Source organism: Limulus polyphemus, unplaced genomic scaffold, assembly GCF_000517525.1.
Source record: "Limulus polyphemus unplaced genomic scaffold, Limulus_polyphemus-2.1.2 Scaffold1, whole genome shotgun sequence".
NCBI lineage: Eukaryota > Metazoa > Arthropoda > Merostomata > Xiphosura > Limulidae > Limulus > Limulus polyphemus.
This window is the reverse complement of record NW_013665611.1, coordinates 3,116,947-3,130,501: the sequence shown is the minus strand read 5'-3', so window position 1 is coordinate 3,130,501 and position 13,555 is coordinate 3,116,947. Positions and strand designations below refer to the sequence as shown.

At 33.4% G+C, this 13,555-nt stretch overlaps 1 protein-coding gene across 1 annotated transcript in view; it reads right to left on the bottom strand.

The window, feature by feature from the left end:
- LOC106460726 overlaps positions 1–13,555 on the bottom strand; it is a 145,943-nt gene that overhangs the window by 28,559 nt on the left and 103,829 nt on the right. Inside the window, exons 22-28 of the mRNA XM_022386515.1 lie at positions 11,599–11,768; positions 11,064–11,171; positions 7,301–7,428; positions 4,972–5,118; positions 4,588–4,682; positions 1,583–2,027; positions 1,330–1,497 (exon numbers count right to left, since the gene is read on the bottom strand). Coding sequence (XP_022242223.1) covers positions 1,330–1,497; positions 1,583–2,027; positions 4,588–4,682; positions 4,972–5,118; positions 7,301–7,428; positions 11,064–11,171; positions 11,599–11,768 — 1,261 coding nt within the window. The remainder of the gene's footprint in view (positions 1–1,329; positions 1,498–1,582; positions 2,028–4,587; positions 4,683–4,971; positions 5,119–7,300; positions 7,429–11,063; positions 11,172–11,598; positions 11,769–13,555) is intronic.

Here is a 13,555-nt window from a genome sequence, read left to right as displayed (position 1 = left end):
AGGAAACATGGCATTCATCCACAGCTTGCAACATCAAAACCCCAACAGCAGAGGAAAGGAGCCAGACAAAGGTCTTTGAGGTAAAATGTACCTGGTTAAGAAGGGCATCACTCCCCAACAAATCTCAAAATCAGAGTAACCATGTGAGAAGGGACAAGGCAGCGAAAGAAGAACACACCAATGCAGAAAAGGAAGGGAATGAGTGTCCATTAAAAATCCCTGAGAAGAACAGTGAGTTGCCTCCAAAAGATGAATGGAGGATCGAAAATGTTTTGAGAGAAGAGAAAAGGCATGAAAATGGAGCCTGAGAAAGACTAACTGAAAAAATGGATTGGAGCTCCAAGCCTAAAGAAAAGACTCGAGGATTAGGAAGTCCAAGAAATGAAATACGGTCTTAATGTAAGCTAAGGCATAAGTGTCAACCATCTGGGGAGGACAAGGGATTTTGGTGCCATAACAAAGATAATCTGCAAGTCACTGTCATGACTGTGTATAAACGTCAGCAATTTACATTGTTAAACCCTATCTGCAATCAACAATATTATTTAAATGCATGAAACACATAGGCAGCTTTCTATACTTAATGACAAACACATGTACACAGTTAGTTAGTATTTTAAATACATGACACACTAATAGTAAACTGCAGCTGGCCTGTGATGATTGATCATGTGGTTGACCTATCTCAATACATTTACAAGGTTGACCTCGTAGCTATGAATAGATTCCATTCACTAAGCTTGTCACCTGTAGCCTAACTTTATTTGTAATGTAGCTCTGTGTACAAAGTGTAGTACATGCTGGATATAGACTGGCTGATGATTCAGATTAGAATTTAAAGTTCCTTAAATATACGAGTAAGATGAAAACAAAGAACTTATGAAATATGCCATTATATTTAGGCCTATTTTATAGGTAATTTACAAAACTACATGAAATTGTTACATTACAAAAAAAACATTCTCTGGTTGGCTGTTATTATCTGGGAAGACTATTTTTTTCCTGAGAATTACTCCAATGTTAAAGTTCTGAAAAGGCAGGGAGTTCTATTTTACATAGGTAAAGAGCTTTTTTCAGGACATATAAGATCCTGAAATGGAAAGCATAATATATATAGACAGATGCAGGTAATCCATAGGTGTTTATGATATGCACCAATTGAAGACAAATATTCTCACAAATAAAAAGAAATTTGATGGGTCAGAGGTTCCTGAGAAATTAATGTATCTTTTTATTTGACAAAAACTAATCTGTATTTCAAATATCAACTAGACATCTAACATCATGATAGAAAGTAGCACAATATGATCTTTCACAAAAATTAATTACCATAAAAATTACTCCAAAATGTGTCAGGTGGTCACACAGGCAGGTCAATATATTACTCTTTTTCTCACCAAGTTGACATCCCTTAGTGCTCCAGCTTCCACTGTTGTCATTAGATCTTTGGTCCCAGTACACACATTGTAATGTTTTTTTATCTATTGTGTTGAACTCCTAAAAGAAAATACCAAAAATTACTCATGGTATGAATTATACTGTGACTAACTGAAAGTTTAATTATTTGATCAAAAATAGTTACCTCTGAAAGATTAAAAACAATCCTAATAGGATCATCTAGATCATATATAGGACCAATTTCAATGTTTCCTCCAATTACTGGGCCTACTGCATTGCCTTTGCAAGTAGAACAACTAGAAGAAAAGAGCTTTCCATTCTTATATACAGTAAATTTAAGTGAGACTGTTGTTCCAAATTTTTTAGACAGTCTATGGTTCTGTATGATGGCTGGTGTTATGTCAATACCAGCTATAATATCCAAAGCAGGAAATTCATCTCTGTATTTGACTGGTTGCAAAGAGTTTTTATATTTAGCTGAGGAAATTGAGAACAGCTGAATTCCAACTTGAATCTCTTCAGCAGGTTGAAACTGATGATTTACACTTCTTGACACTGCTACTTGCTTTAGGGATAGTGAGACATTAGCTTGTGTTCTGTTTAACATCTTCTCTAAAGCATAGACAATCCTACAAAAGGAAAAAATTAAGGAAAAATGGTATATTTTTGCATCAATTAAACTTTAAACTTCTGTTGACACTCAACTATAAAATAAAGACTTAGAAAGATTATCAGATAAACAAATATGTGGAACAAATAATATAAAGAAAGGGCACATTTGTGTAAAATAATTTTCATATTAAGTCTCTCTATTCTATCTCTGACATCTAGATAACATTTTGTTTTCACTGAAACATTTCTGAACACCAATAAATCATCTCCTCATCAGAAACAAAGTAATTGTTTCTTATGGTCCAGATTCTTGAAAGGGAAACACTATCAACTTGTAAAAGAAACTGGTTAAAGATAAGTATTTTTCCCCATATTCCTAAACAAAGAGCAGTTGTATCAAAAGATTATCTTGGTAAAGAAAGTATTCTCTTACAGAACTATTAAATGATGCTACTAACCCCTCTAAGTTATTTGATTACCTAGATTATGGAAATTGCAAACAAAAAATGAAAAACTCCTTCAACTAGTATACTTAAAATACACAACAAAAATACTTTAATAGCTTCAGCAGTCACTAGGTGTCAAGATTCTTGCATATCCCTGACATATGAATATGAAGAGCATAACGATTTTTACTTTATTATCCATGATATTTAATCACACTGAAATACAATTTATTGTACTTTTATATATTTACATAAACCTTCCTCATATTTATTCTCAGGACAGATTTTTAAAAATTGCTTGAACAAAACTCTTCTATAGTGAACCAACATACATTGTTCTCTTGAGAATTGGATAACTGTTTATGTTCTTTTAAAAACAGTAACCAAAAACCACTGGGTACTGACATCCAAGTGGGGGTAGGAAAGAGGATCATACCATTGGCAAGTCAACTACTATCCAAAACCCAACCATCTGGTGGGGGTAGGAAAGAGGAACATACTGTCTTCACCTCAAGTTCATAAGACTGGAGGGAATCTCCTACCCCCAGATCTATGAACAGGCACATGTTGTTGTTTTATAAAAATGTGAGAAATTGAATGATTGATCAGGAAAGCCAACATCTGGTATTGAAAAGATGTCTGTGTAATGGAAGTTATTTCACTCAGGAAGTGCCCCAAGCACAGGAACATCCTCTGAATAATAATCATCGAGGGATAGCAGAAGGGAAAGAACCATAGTAAGCTGCAAGTACTTCCACCATGACCCACGGCCCATTACATGGATGAAATAGCAAGAGTAGAAATGAATGAGGGAATATAGATATCTGTAATACATGTGTGAGGACTTATGTTGATTGGTTCAACTCTAAATCCAAAACCTAGCTACTGGGAACCAACATCTACATGAGGGTAGGAAGAAGGATCCCAATTGAAGGAGTGAACTGCAATTTTGATGGCTTACTCTCATGTTACATAGTGAAGGATATCTTGTTATCTACCCTAGCAGAACACCACCGTCATACTATCAACTGTATGGTTTTATAATCATTTATATATATCATTTGTATTTCATTATCACATTCAGAAGGATGCCTTCATGGTCCACCACTCCAGTGGCTTGGAACTGGAAAGTGGTAAAGACCTTCAGACTCCACTAGAAGAAAAGGGGGTACAAAGTGTGGTGGATAGTGTAGAGGAACAACAACACCTGAGACAGTGCAATGGGTAACCAGGAAAACCTATTTTGAAAAGCAGACCATTCTGATTTATTCAGTAGAAAGCATGACAGGGATAGGCATGGTCCACAATGGGCAAACTTATTGCAAGGATAAACCTGCAAGAGATCTTGTGAAATACCCCATCTGTATAGTGTGCGTTGCATGGCCATGGAATTATAATGGTTAAGTCATCATGGCCTTACAGTGCGGCTTTTACTAGTTTAAGTATACTTGGACAGGCACCACTCACCACAGAGTGGGTTCCATAAAGAAAAAGAGATAGATGCCCCTGAAAGTAATTCCATTTTGGAATAACTCAAAAAGTTGTATAATAAAGAGTAAACGTGTTGAGAGAAATTAATACAAAGATATGGAAATATAGTAAAATTATAGACTTGAAGAGAGCATAAACTAAATGTTAGAACACAAGTAGTGCCAAACGAGAAGTGATATTTCAGTAGAATTGAATAGAGGGAGTCACAAGCATCAAGAGAGTGTGTCGCACTCTTATCGGTGGAGGTTTTTCATATGATGATTCACCTGCAAGATGCACTGGAATCAGTCTTTTGCAGATTTGGGAGATTCAAGGCTTGTGGCACGCACAAAAATTTTGATTGTATATAGAGGGCAGCACTAAACGAGAATAGCTATTTATGTGAGAGGAGGTAATGTATCACAAATAGTAGTTAGTTTTTTATTTAAAGTATTTTTCCACCAAGTGTATACACATTATATTATTATGACATGAGATCAGTGTAACCATACACCAAACAATATTTATTACTGAATTAGTTTAGTGATAACATGTCACCAGATACGGCCAATAAGTATACATTTCACCACTATCATTAGAGAAGGTAAAATGTTAGATAAATTTTGTGTTTAAGTATGATTTTATGATAAAAAAAACTTACATGCTGGTAGCATTTATTTTTCTCTGGGAAGATTCTAATATTGATTCTTCAATTTCTAGAATGTTATCAGTGGCATGAACAATGCTGTGTAAAGTCTAGAACATAAAATAATCTATATTATACAATAAAACTTTCTTAAATGAAGGTTCATTAGTATATAGTATAATTTCTTAAAGAAATCTTTAAACCTCAAATTATCCTGCTTTTTAATGACTTGTTAAGTATAAAACGTTGAATGATAAAAAATTATGTAATCAACAATCTTGATTTTGTCAAGAGAAATTGTACTTTTTCTTCAAATATATGAATGCATATCATGTATTTCAGAAAAATTAATACATAAAAATGAAGATTATTCTATATTTTTAAAATAAGAACACTTACAGAAACATTCACGGTGTTTATAAATGAAATTTTTTCCATTATTCTTGCAACATAGTAGACATCAAGAGCTTGAAATATAGTATGGTTCTCTGTCAAGTTTTTCATGTTACTAGACACATTAAAAGCATTATCTTTTTTTACTTCAACCTGGAAAGAAAAAAAAAGAAACATGCTTGTCATTACTTCAACCAATTAACAAATTGCCAGACTCCAAAAACTCAAAATGTCAGTAATTTAATCAAGAAAAGATAATTGTTAATAAAAGTTCACTTCTACTGCTGAATATATATTCTTTAAAAGAAAAAGAACTGATACAGAGATTTAAAAGTATTTTGCTTTACAAGAACAATTTTCATAAAATAAAATAGGCAACATGTTTAGCATCTATGTATTTGGTTTATGTTTCTAACCACTGAGTAGCGCAACGCCACCCTAGTAAGACTAGTAAATGAAGGATTATGTTGCAGCTCTTTCTGAAGAAGGATATTTGAATAGTGAAATGTTAACTAATGTAGAGCCAATCAACACAATCAACAATATGGCACTGATGCACTAAACCTTATGTTCAGTAAAACACAGAACACCACTTGTGTACATAATGATATAGTGATTTACTTTCCCACATTCACTTCTGCAGCTCACTGTTCTGGGGTCTGGTCTGAGAGACATCGAATAATTCTCCCATGGAACATCAGTCTGCTGATTGCACAGGTAAAACTGACCAATAAGCTCTACAGTATGTCCATTGGAAAAATGTCATTGTCAGGAGCTCACTGATAACTACCCTCATTATTTGAACAATGCCTCCTGTATATAGTCAGAGAGCCACCTCTCCATTAATGTATTATTTATCTCCTATAATCAGAACAGAGTTTGTGCTGATTAACCCAAATGGCAGTTTTGCTCGGAGTGTTTGACACACCATGGGGTCTACCAGTTTTCTGGCCACTTCTATATAAACCAGAAACTCTATTTCTCATCCTTGTATTCTGACAGACATATAGCAAGACCCACACAGGCCTTACAGAGTTGGGCTGACCACAAAACATTTTGGTGCAAGCTACCCATTGCACCCTCCCCCTCCATCACCAAGATGGTGGTCAGGCCTGGTTTGAGTTCTATTAGTTTCCTAGAGCTATAGATAACCTGAAAAACCTTACTGCTCAACAAGATAAGAATTCACTCAAAAAATGACCCAACACTCCACAGGCAAAGCAAATACTTTGCTCTTTCCACACAGGATAATGTTTGGGTGGAGGCATCAGTGGCATAGGCTGAGTTATATAAAATATGGTACAAACTGGGTAACCCTACCCTTTCACTGGATGCTAGTGTGGTTGCATCACAGTGCCAAGGTGTGTGGTTGGTTGGTTAGTATTTGGCTGCACCTGAGCTTGACAAAACATGGGTGCTTTGATAGGGCAGTCTGTCTGAGATACAGTCACTGCAAGTTTTTTCCTCTCTTGTGAGTCGGCAATGATGGGTAAAGTAACGAAAAAATTTACTTAGTTAAAGTACTGTTACTTTAGAAAATATTCACTCAAGTAAAAAGTACTGAATATACATAGTAATTAAGTAGCAATAAAAAATAAGTAATAATAGCATTATTAAAAATAGCATACATTCAACTTAAATTTACATGTAAAAGGCACTAACAAATATAAACTCAACAAACTTTATTTTTATTACAACAATCAGTATTACTGTCTATGGTACAGCTCTTCATGCACATCACTTATTATTTAGCTTCAGCAGTAGCTGATTTTCAAAGTTTTTACTAGACAGATTAGGTAGTCTTGGTGTGAACAATGGCCCTTCAGAACTAAACAAATGCTTGCATACTACAACTTCACTGAATTTCCCACTATTGTTTTGAGTGAAAATATGTCTTTTAAGTATGGCCATGGATGATTATTTGTGTCAGACATGATGGTCACAGTGAGACAAAGTTATCACAGTCAACACTAAATGTAAAAATGGCTGTGTTCTGTTCCTGCTCAGCAGCACAGGAAATATCACTGCTTGTGACTGTCTTATTTGAAACAGTAGGCGTGCTCTGACGTAAACAAAAATTATCACCCTGGCAACCAATGTGATTTTCTCCAATTTTTTTCAAATGTAACAACAGTTTTATAAAAGAAATGTAGTGAAGTAAAAGTAGATAATTTCTTCTTGCTTTTACTTAAGTAAAAGTAAAATATTTTTAGAGTACTTTGAACTCACTTAATTTATCCATTGAACTCACTTAATTTATCTCAAATTCATTATTGAAATCAATGCAATGAAAAAGCTAATGATTGTTTTCTCTCTATAAGTCTAGTAAACTTTCCTGACTTAAGTCGTTTAGGGCTAAGCTGACTTTACTGAGTGTTCCTCTACAGGATCCATCAACAGGTCTCCATGAAGCACCCACAATGAAATCTCCCTTACATTTTCGAACTACAGGATCACCATTTTCTACAGAGATACAGACAGATATAGATCACAATATATAATTAATGAAACTATGTTTTTATTAATGGGTTGTATTCAGAAGCTTCTCAAATTTCACTCGAGTTTGAAATCCTCAGAATTTATAGTTCTTTATGAATATTCTCTACAGTTTTGAGAATATCTTATAAAACAAAAACACTTCTGTATAAATAAGCTTTTAAACTATATTTATTTCTATACACAAATAATCTAACTTAAATATATCTAGAAAAAAGGCTGATTCAGAATCAGCACATACTTGTTTATTAGTGATAAGTATTTTCACAACTAAATTTTCAAAGTGATAAAGATAAGAAACATATTTTGTAAAAAATCTTTAAGTACCATTTACTATTCAAATTACCTACAAGCATAAAGTGCTGTAGTAAGCAAACACTATGTACTTTAATCTCCTACTGTCTGCTTCATATATACAAAATTTTAAAATTCTCCTAAATTCCAATCTGCAACATCCTAAATCATACTGAAGTCACATGTCAAATTTGTCATGAGGTGTTATTTTTTTATAGTATGACCCCTCAAGGAACTTATCTAGTGTTTCATGGGAAAGTTACATTATGTCTTACCATTGTGTGACTGTTATAAGAAGCAGAGATATTTCTACATTACAGTACCAGTTTTCCAATTGGTCACCTATAGAGAGAATGTGCATTACAAATGAGGTTTTGGCACTTTTGAAGCATATTCATTATGACTTTGGATAAAACAGGATTTGTGTCTGACTTGAGAAAGATAAAAGTTGCTTGCTATGTCCACTATGTGTTCCAAACTTGTCTTGGTTTTACTGATCATAGCCACTTCGTTTTACTTTCCATTTATTTTCCCAGTTGAGTTTGTCTTGTTTTACCACTACTATATCTTGCCTGTTTTACTTTACCTGCAACAAATCATTAAACCTCCTTCCACATACTAGATCCTCAAATTATAGTTTTGGAGATCAAGCACCTGTGTGTGAGATTTAACCTTCAGATTACCACAGTGCTAAACAAATGTATTTTATAGATTTAGAAACAAGTTCCTGTTTCATTTACTGTGGAAGAACTACCTAACAAACGTTTATAAAAACCTGAATAACTTGCACATGCCCCCCAATGGCACAGCACTATGTCTGCGGACTTACAACGCTAGAAACTGGGTTTCGATACCCGTGGTGGGCAGAGCACAGATAGCCCATTGTGTAGCTTTGTGCATAATTCCAAACAAACAATAAATTGCACAGTGTCTGAGTAACCAGTTTCACTTCCAGGAAAAATGTTGAGCTTTATCAAAAATTGGTATTCTACACATATCCATAAGATTGACTGGTTGGACTTGTAGGATCAGTTCAATGGAAGAAGGAAGTATTTTTGGAATGGATGGTTTACATTTAAATAGGATTGGGGCTGGTTTGGTTGCTAAGGCTATTAACTCAGCTGTAAAGGAAATTTTAAACTAGGATTAGATAGTGGTGAGGGCCAGGATAAACTAAATGCAAAAGGAATAAGAGGCAGAAAATAGTTTAGATTAGGAAATGAGTATAGAAGTAGTTATAAGGGTAGGCTTAACTGTTACTATTGTAATGCTAGAAGTATAAGAAATAAAATAGATGACTTTAGAGCACTGGTAGGAATGGAGGACTTTGATATAATGGGAATAACTGAAACATGGTTAAAATACAGGGTTACAGGCTATTTAATAGGGATAGAGTACTAAAGAGAGGGGGAAAAGCAGTTTTATATGTAAAATGTGAGTTACATTCTGTTGAAGTTGAGGATATCAAAGATAATAGCAAGAAGATTGAATCAATTTGGGTTTCTATTAGTGGATATAAAGGGGAAAGGTTTTAGTGGGAATTTGTTACAGAACACCAGATGATACTGATGAAATTGGTAAGATATTTTACAATTAGATTAAGATTTCAGCTGTTAATGAAGTCATAATTATGGTTGGTTTTAATTTCAGGCATATAGATTGGGAAATGCTAGAGTCAAACCATGATAGAGAAAGATTTTTGGAAACTGTTCAAGATGACTTTCTTCACCAATTAGTCAAGGAACCTACTAGAAACAATGCTATTTTAGAGTTATTGTTAACCTTGAATATAGAAATCATCGAGATGGTGGAAATTTGGGAACATTTGGGTGCAAGTGATCATTTCTGTATTAGGTTCAATGTTTTGCTACATATGGAGATAAGAAATAATGTATGATATCATAATTTGAATTATAAGTATAATTTGAATGGGAATAACCTTAATAGTGTCATGAAAGAAAGGAATCTTGGTGTAATAGTTGATCAGTCTCTTAAGCCATCCAAGCAGTGTGTTGTTGCTAGTGGTAAGGCAAATAGGATTTTAGGTTGTATCTACAGAAATATTGAATACAAGTCTAAAGAGGTTATAATTTCAATGTATAGGTTAGGCCACATTTGTATTCAGTCTTGAGCTCCTTACCTTAGGAATGGCATTGAATTGTTGGAAAGGGTTCAAACGAGGGTTACTAGAATGGTGCCTGAAATGGAGGGGTTGTCATATGAGGAGAGGTGGAGATTTCTCAAACTGTTTTCTCTTAAATCTGAATGGTTGTAAAGGAGATTGATGGTGTTGATAAATCATCTTTTTTCATACTTAACAGTGAGAACAGTAGGACTAGGGGACACAAATAAAAACCTTGGCAGAGTAGGAGTCATCTTCAGCTAAGAGAGATATATTTTTCTAACAGGGGTGGTTGACCTTTGGAATAGGTTGCCTTCGGATGTTGTGGAGTAAGTAAATTTATCTGCGGACTTACAATGCTAGAAACCGGGTTTCGATACCCATGGTGGGCAGAGCACAGATAGTCCATTGTGTAGCTTTGTGCTTAACTTCAAACAAAACAAAACAATTCTTTCTCTTAAACTCACACATACCACTGTGCCACTGGGGGCCTCTTTTACTAACAAATAGTGGGATTTACTATCACATTATAACGCCCCACGGCTGAAAGGGGCGAGCATGTTTGGTGTGACGGGGATTCAAACCCACGACCCACAGATTGTGAGTCGAGCGCCCAAACCACCTGGCCATGCCAGGCCTAAGAGAAAGAAAGCTTGATAAGTACATGTATATGAAGGATAAGGACCGGCATTAAGATTTTTTTAAATTTAATTATTAATAGTTTTAGTTTAGTTTAGAGGATGGGACAGCCAAGATGGACCAATAGGTCCCTTGTTGTCCCAAAACATTATGTTATGTTGTTTTACCATCTGATAATGTCATGTTAATGTGGTAAAACTCTGTTACATTCTATACTTTTTTATTCATAACCTCGTTTTTGTCATTTTTAATTCTCTTTAATGAGTTCTCTTTTTGGCCAAAATATGCTATGCTTATTTTCTCAACCTCTTTTGACAAAGAATGACTTTATGGCTCCATGCTGGGTTCTTTATCAGCTTGAAATATCTTCCAATATAAAAGAAAACAGAGAGACAGAAACCACTCTTAACTGCTGTCGAGAACAAGCTATCAGTGTATTATCTATACTGCAAGTAGTTATATCCCTTAATTAGAACATATAAAAATATTTCTACAGATGAGCTTATTTTCTAGTAATTTGCTTGTAAAACAGTAATAGTATGTTTACTTTCAATGCAGGGTTCCTTGGGAATAACAGAAGCTCCAACTTGGGTGTGAGGCCATGTCAGATTGGTCCCGCTCACTGTATCAAATGTCACATCCTGGAAACATCTCACTGAAAAAAAAAAAGTTTTCTTACATCAATTAGACATTTAATTCCTTATTAACAAAAAACATGGAAGTAACAAGTTTCAGCACTAAAATATATACTGAACTTTTACATATTTTGTATTATATGGGTCTATATGAATAGATAATAAAAATTAAACTCTGTAAACATTACTTACTTGCTTCCAACGTCAATGTTTTTAGAAATAAGTTTCAGCAACATAGTGTGCAGATGTAAATTACAATTATATATTAAAAAATTACAATGAAGTATGTGAACATTTTATTTATATGGAACCCAAGACCCATTAAGTTTCGCAGTTCGCTGTCGGTCATATGAACTTTTCTAATGTAAATAATTTTAACTCACAACAGAATTACTTATATGAAAGCAAAGTATCATAATTAGAAATATTACTAGTATTAAAACTTACATGTACTTCTGACAATCACACTGTCTTTCCTTATCTTAAGATATTCACATTCCCTATTTTGCAACAAATTTTTAACTATCATGACTGTTTTTTCTTCTCCACTTGCAGTTTCTTCAGAAATGGTTGTACTTTTTCGACCATATATGTTGAAAATTACCTTTGTGGAATTCCTGTCAATAATATGAGAAATAAATAATAACACAACTTATTAGTAAACAATATCTAACTGTGATAGTTATTTGATATCTTAAACCATCCATAACAACAAATAATATTTTTTTCACATTATAAATAACAGAAAAAAATTGATTGCTATAGTTTAAACTGAATTCACCAACCCTTCATTGAAGGAAAATATATTGAGCAGCTGGTGCAGTGTAGTATGTATATACTACATATCTCCCCCATATTATACATATTTCATATTTACAAAAACTTGAACTTTTACTAAGTTCTATGTTGGAACATACTAAGGTCATGTGCTAATTTCAGCCATAGCTGTTACCTTCTGAAGCTGGGTATGATCATAGAAGATTTCTACTGTTTCAAGACATAACTATATAGTGTTCTACTTTACCTCTTGTATAGAGGACTGCTTTACAGTTGTCACAAGAAGTGGAAATAATATCAGATTCTTGTGGTCATCTTTCTGTTTGGTCAGCTACAGAAAGAAGGTGAACTGTTGAAGCAGTTTTAGTATTTTCAATCAGATTTTTGCTGATCTTGAGAAAGCCACAAGTTGCTGTAGAAATATCATCCTTATATCTGCAATCTTCATTTTGCTTATTGTATGTGTTTTATTTTCCTTAATTTGCTTTCCACTAATGTATATTTTCATCTAATCCTTTAATTAAATATAGTAACCCATTTATTTTACTTGAATTGTCATATTACAAATGCTAAATAATCAGCTAGATGTTATCTTCAATATGTGAAACTGCTCTATGAATACACATGGAGCAGAGATACTTCTGGATTCTTATAATTTACTTTCATGTTTGGTCTACTAAAGAAAAAAGTGAGCTGTAATTCTAGCATTTTCTACAGATTCAATTTGTTTCTGTTCTGAGAGAATCATGGCTTGCTTGTGATGTGTCATTCACATTTCATTAATCTAGTTTTCTGACTATTGCATTCTAATTTTTTTATTGTCATTCATTTCATCATCAAATAAAGCCTATTTTTAATTTATCCTTTGTTAAATAGCTTTCCTTTATCTTTTTATTCATTAAAATTCATATTTTTATTTCTTTTTTACTTTCATCACATCACATCTACCATCAGACAAACAGCCTTTTAAGTTTTTTTTACAAATAAAATGATTATTTTATTTTAACTTCAACATTGTATCTTGTATATTTTATTCCACTTCTTAAAACCACTATATCTATCTTTCCACATACTACATCCTCAAATATCTTGTTGTTTTTGATATCAGGTAATTGTATGGTAGGTTTATCCTTGAAATTACTATTCAGGTACATGAGATGAATTCCATTGCAAAAAATATTCAATTATAATGTACCATGAGTGACTATATGAAAAGCATAAAACACAGAGAAAATATATGAAATACTACTGTGCTATTCATGAAAAAATAAATTGCAAGCAGTTGAGCAAGGTAGATTATATAAATATATGGTTTTAAAAGACACTAAGAGCGGTTGAACATTGTAGGTGAATTCTAAGATTAAAGTAATGTGAGCGTTAATCTCAGAGTTCACCTAAAAATTGTAACCACTCTTAGTGTCTCCTTAAAGCATATATTATATATACTCTATCTTTATATAATCTCTCTCTATATATATATAGAATGTGTATTGTACCCGCTACTGTTTATTATCTATATGAACAGAATAACCAAACAAGCTAACCTAACTTTAGTGTAAAAAAATATAACAGCAACAGACTTCAGGAACACAAATACTAAATGAAGCCAGTAAGGAATATGGAATGA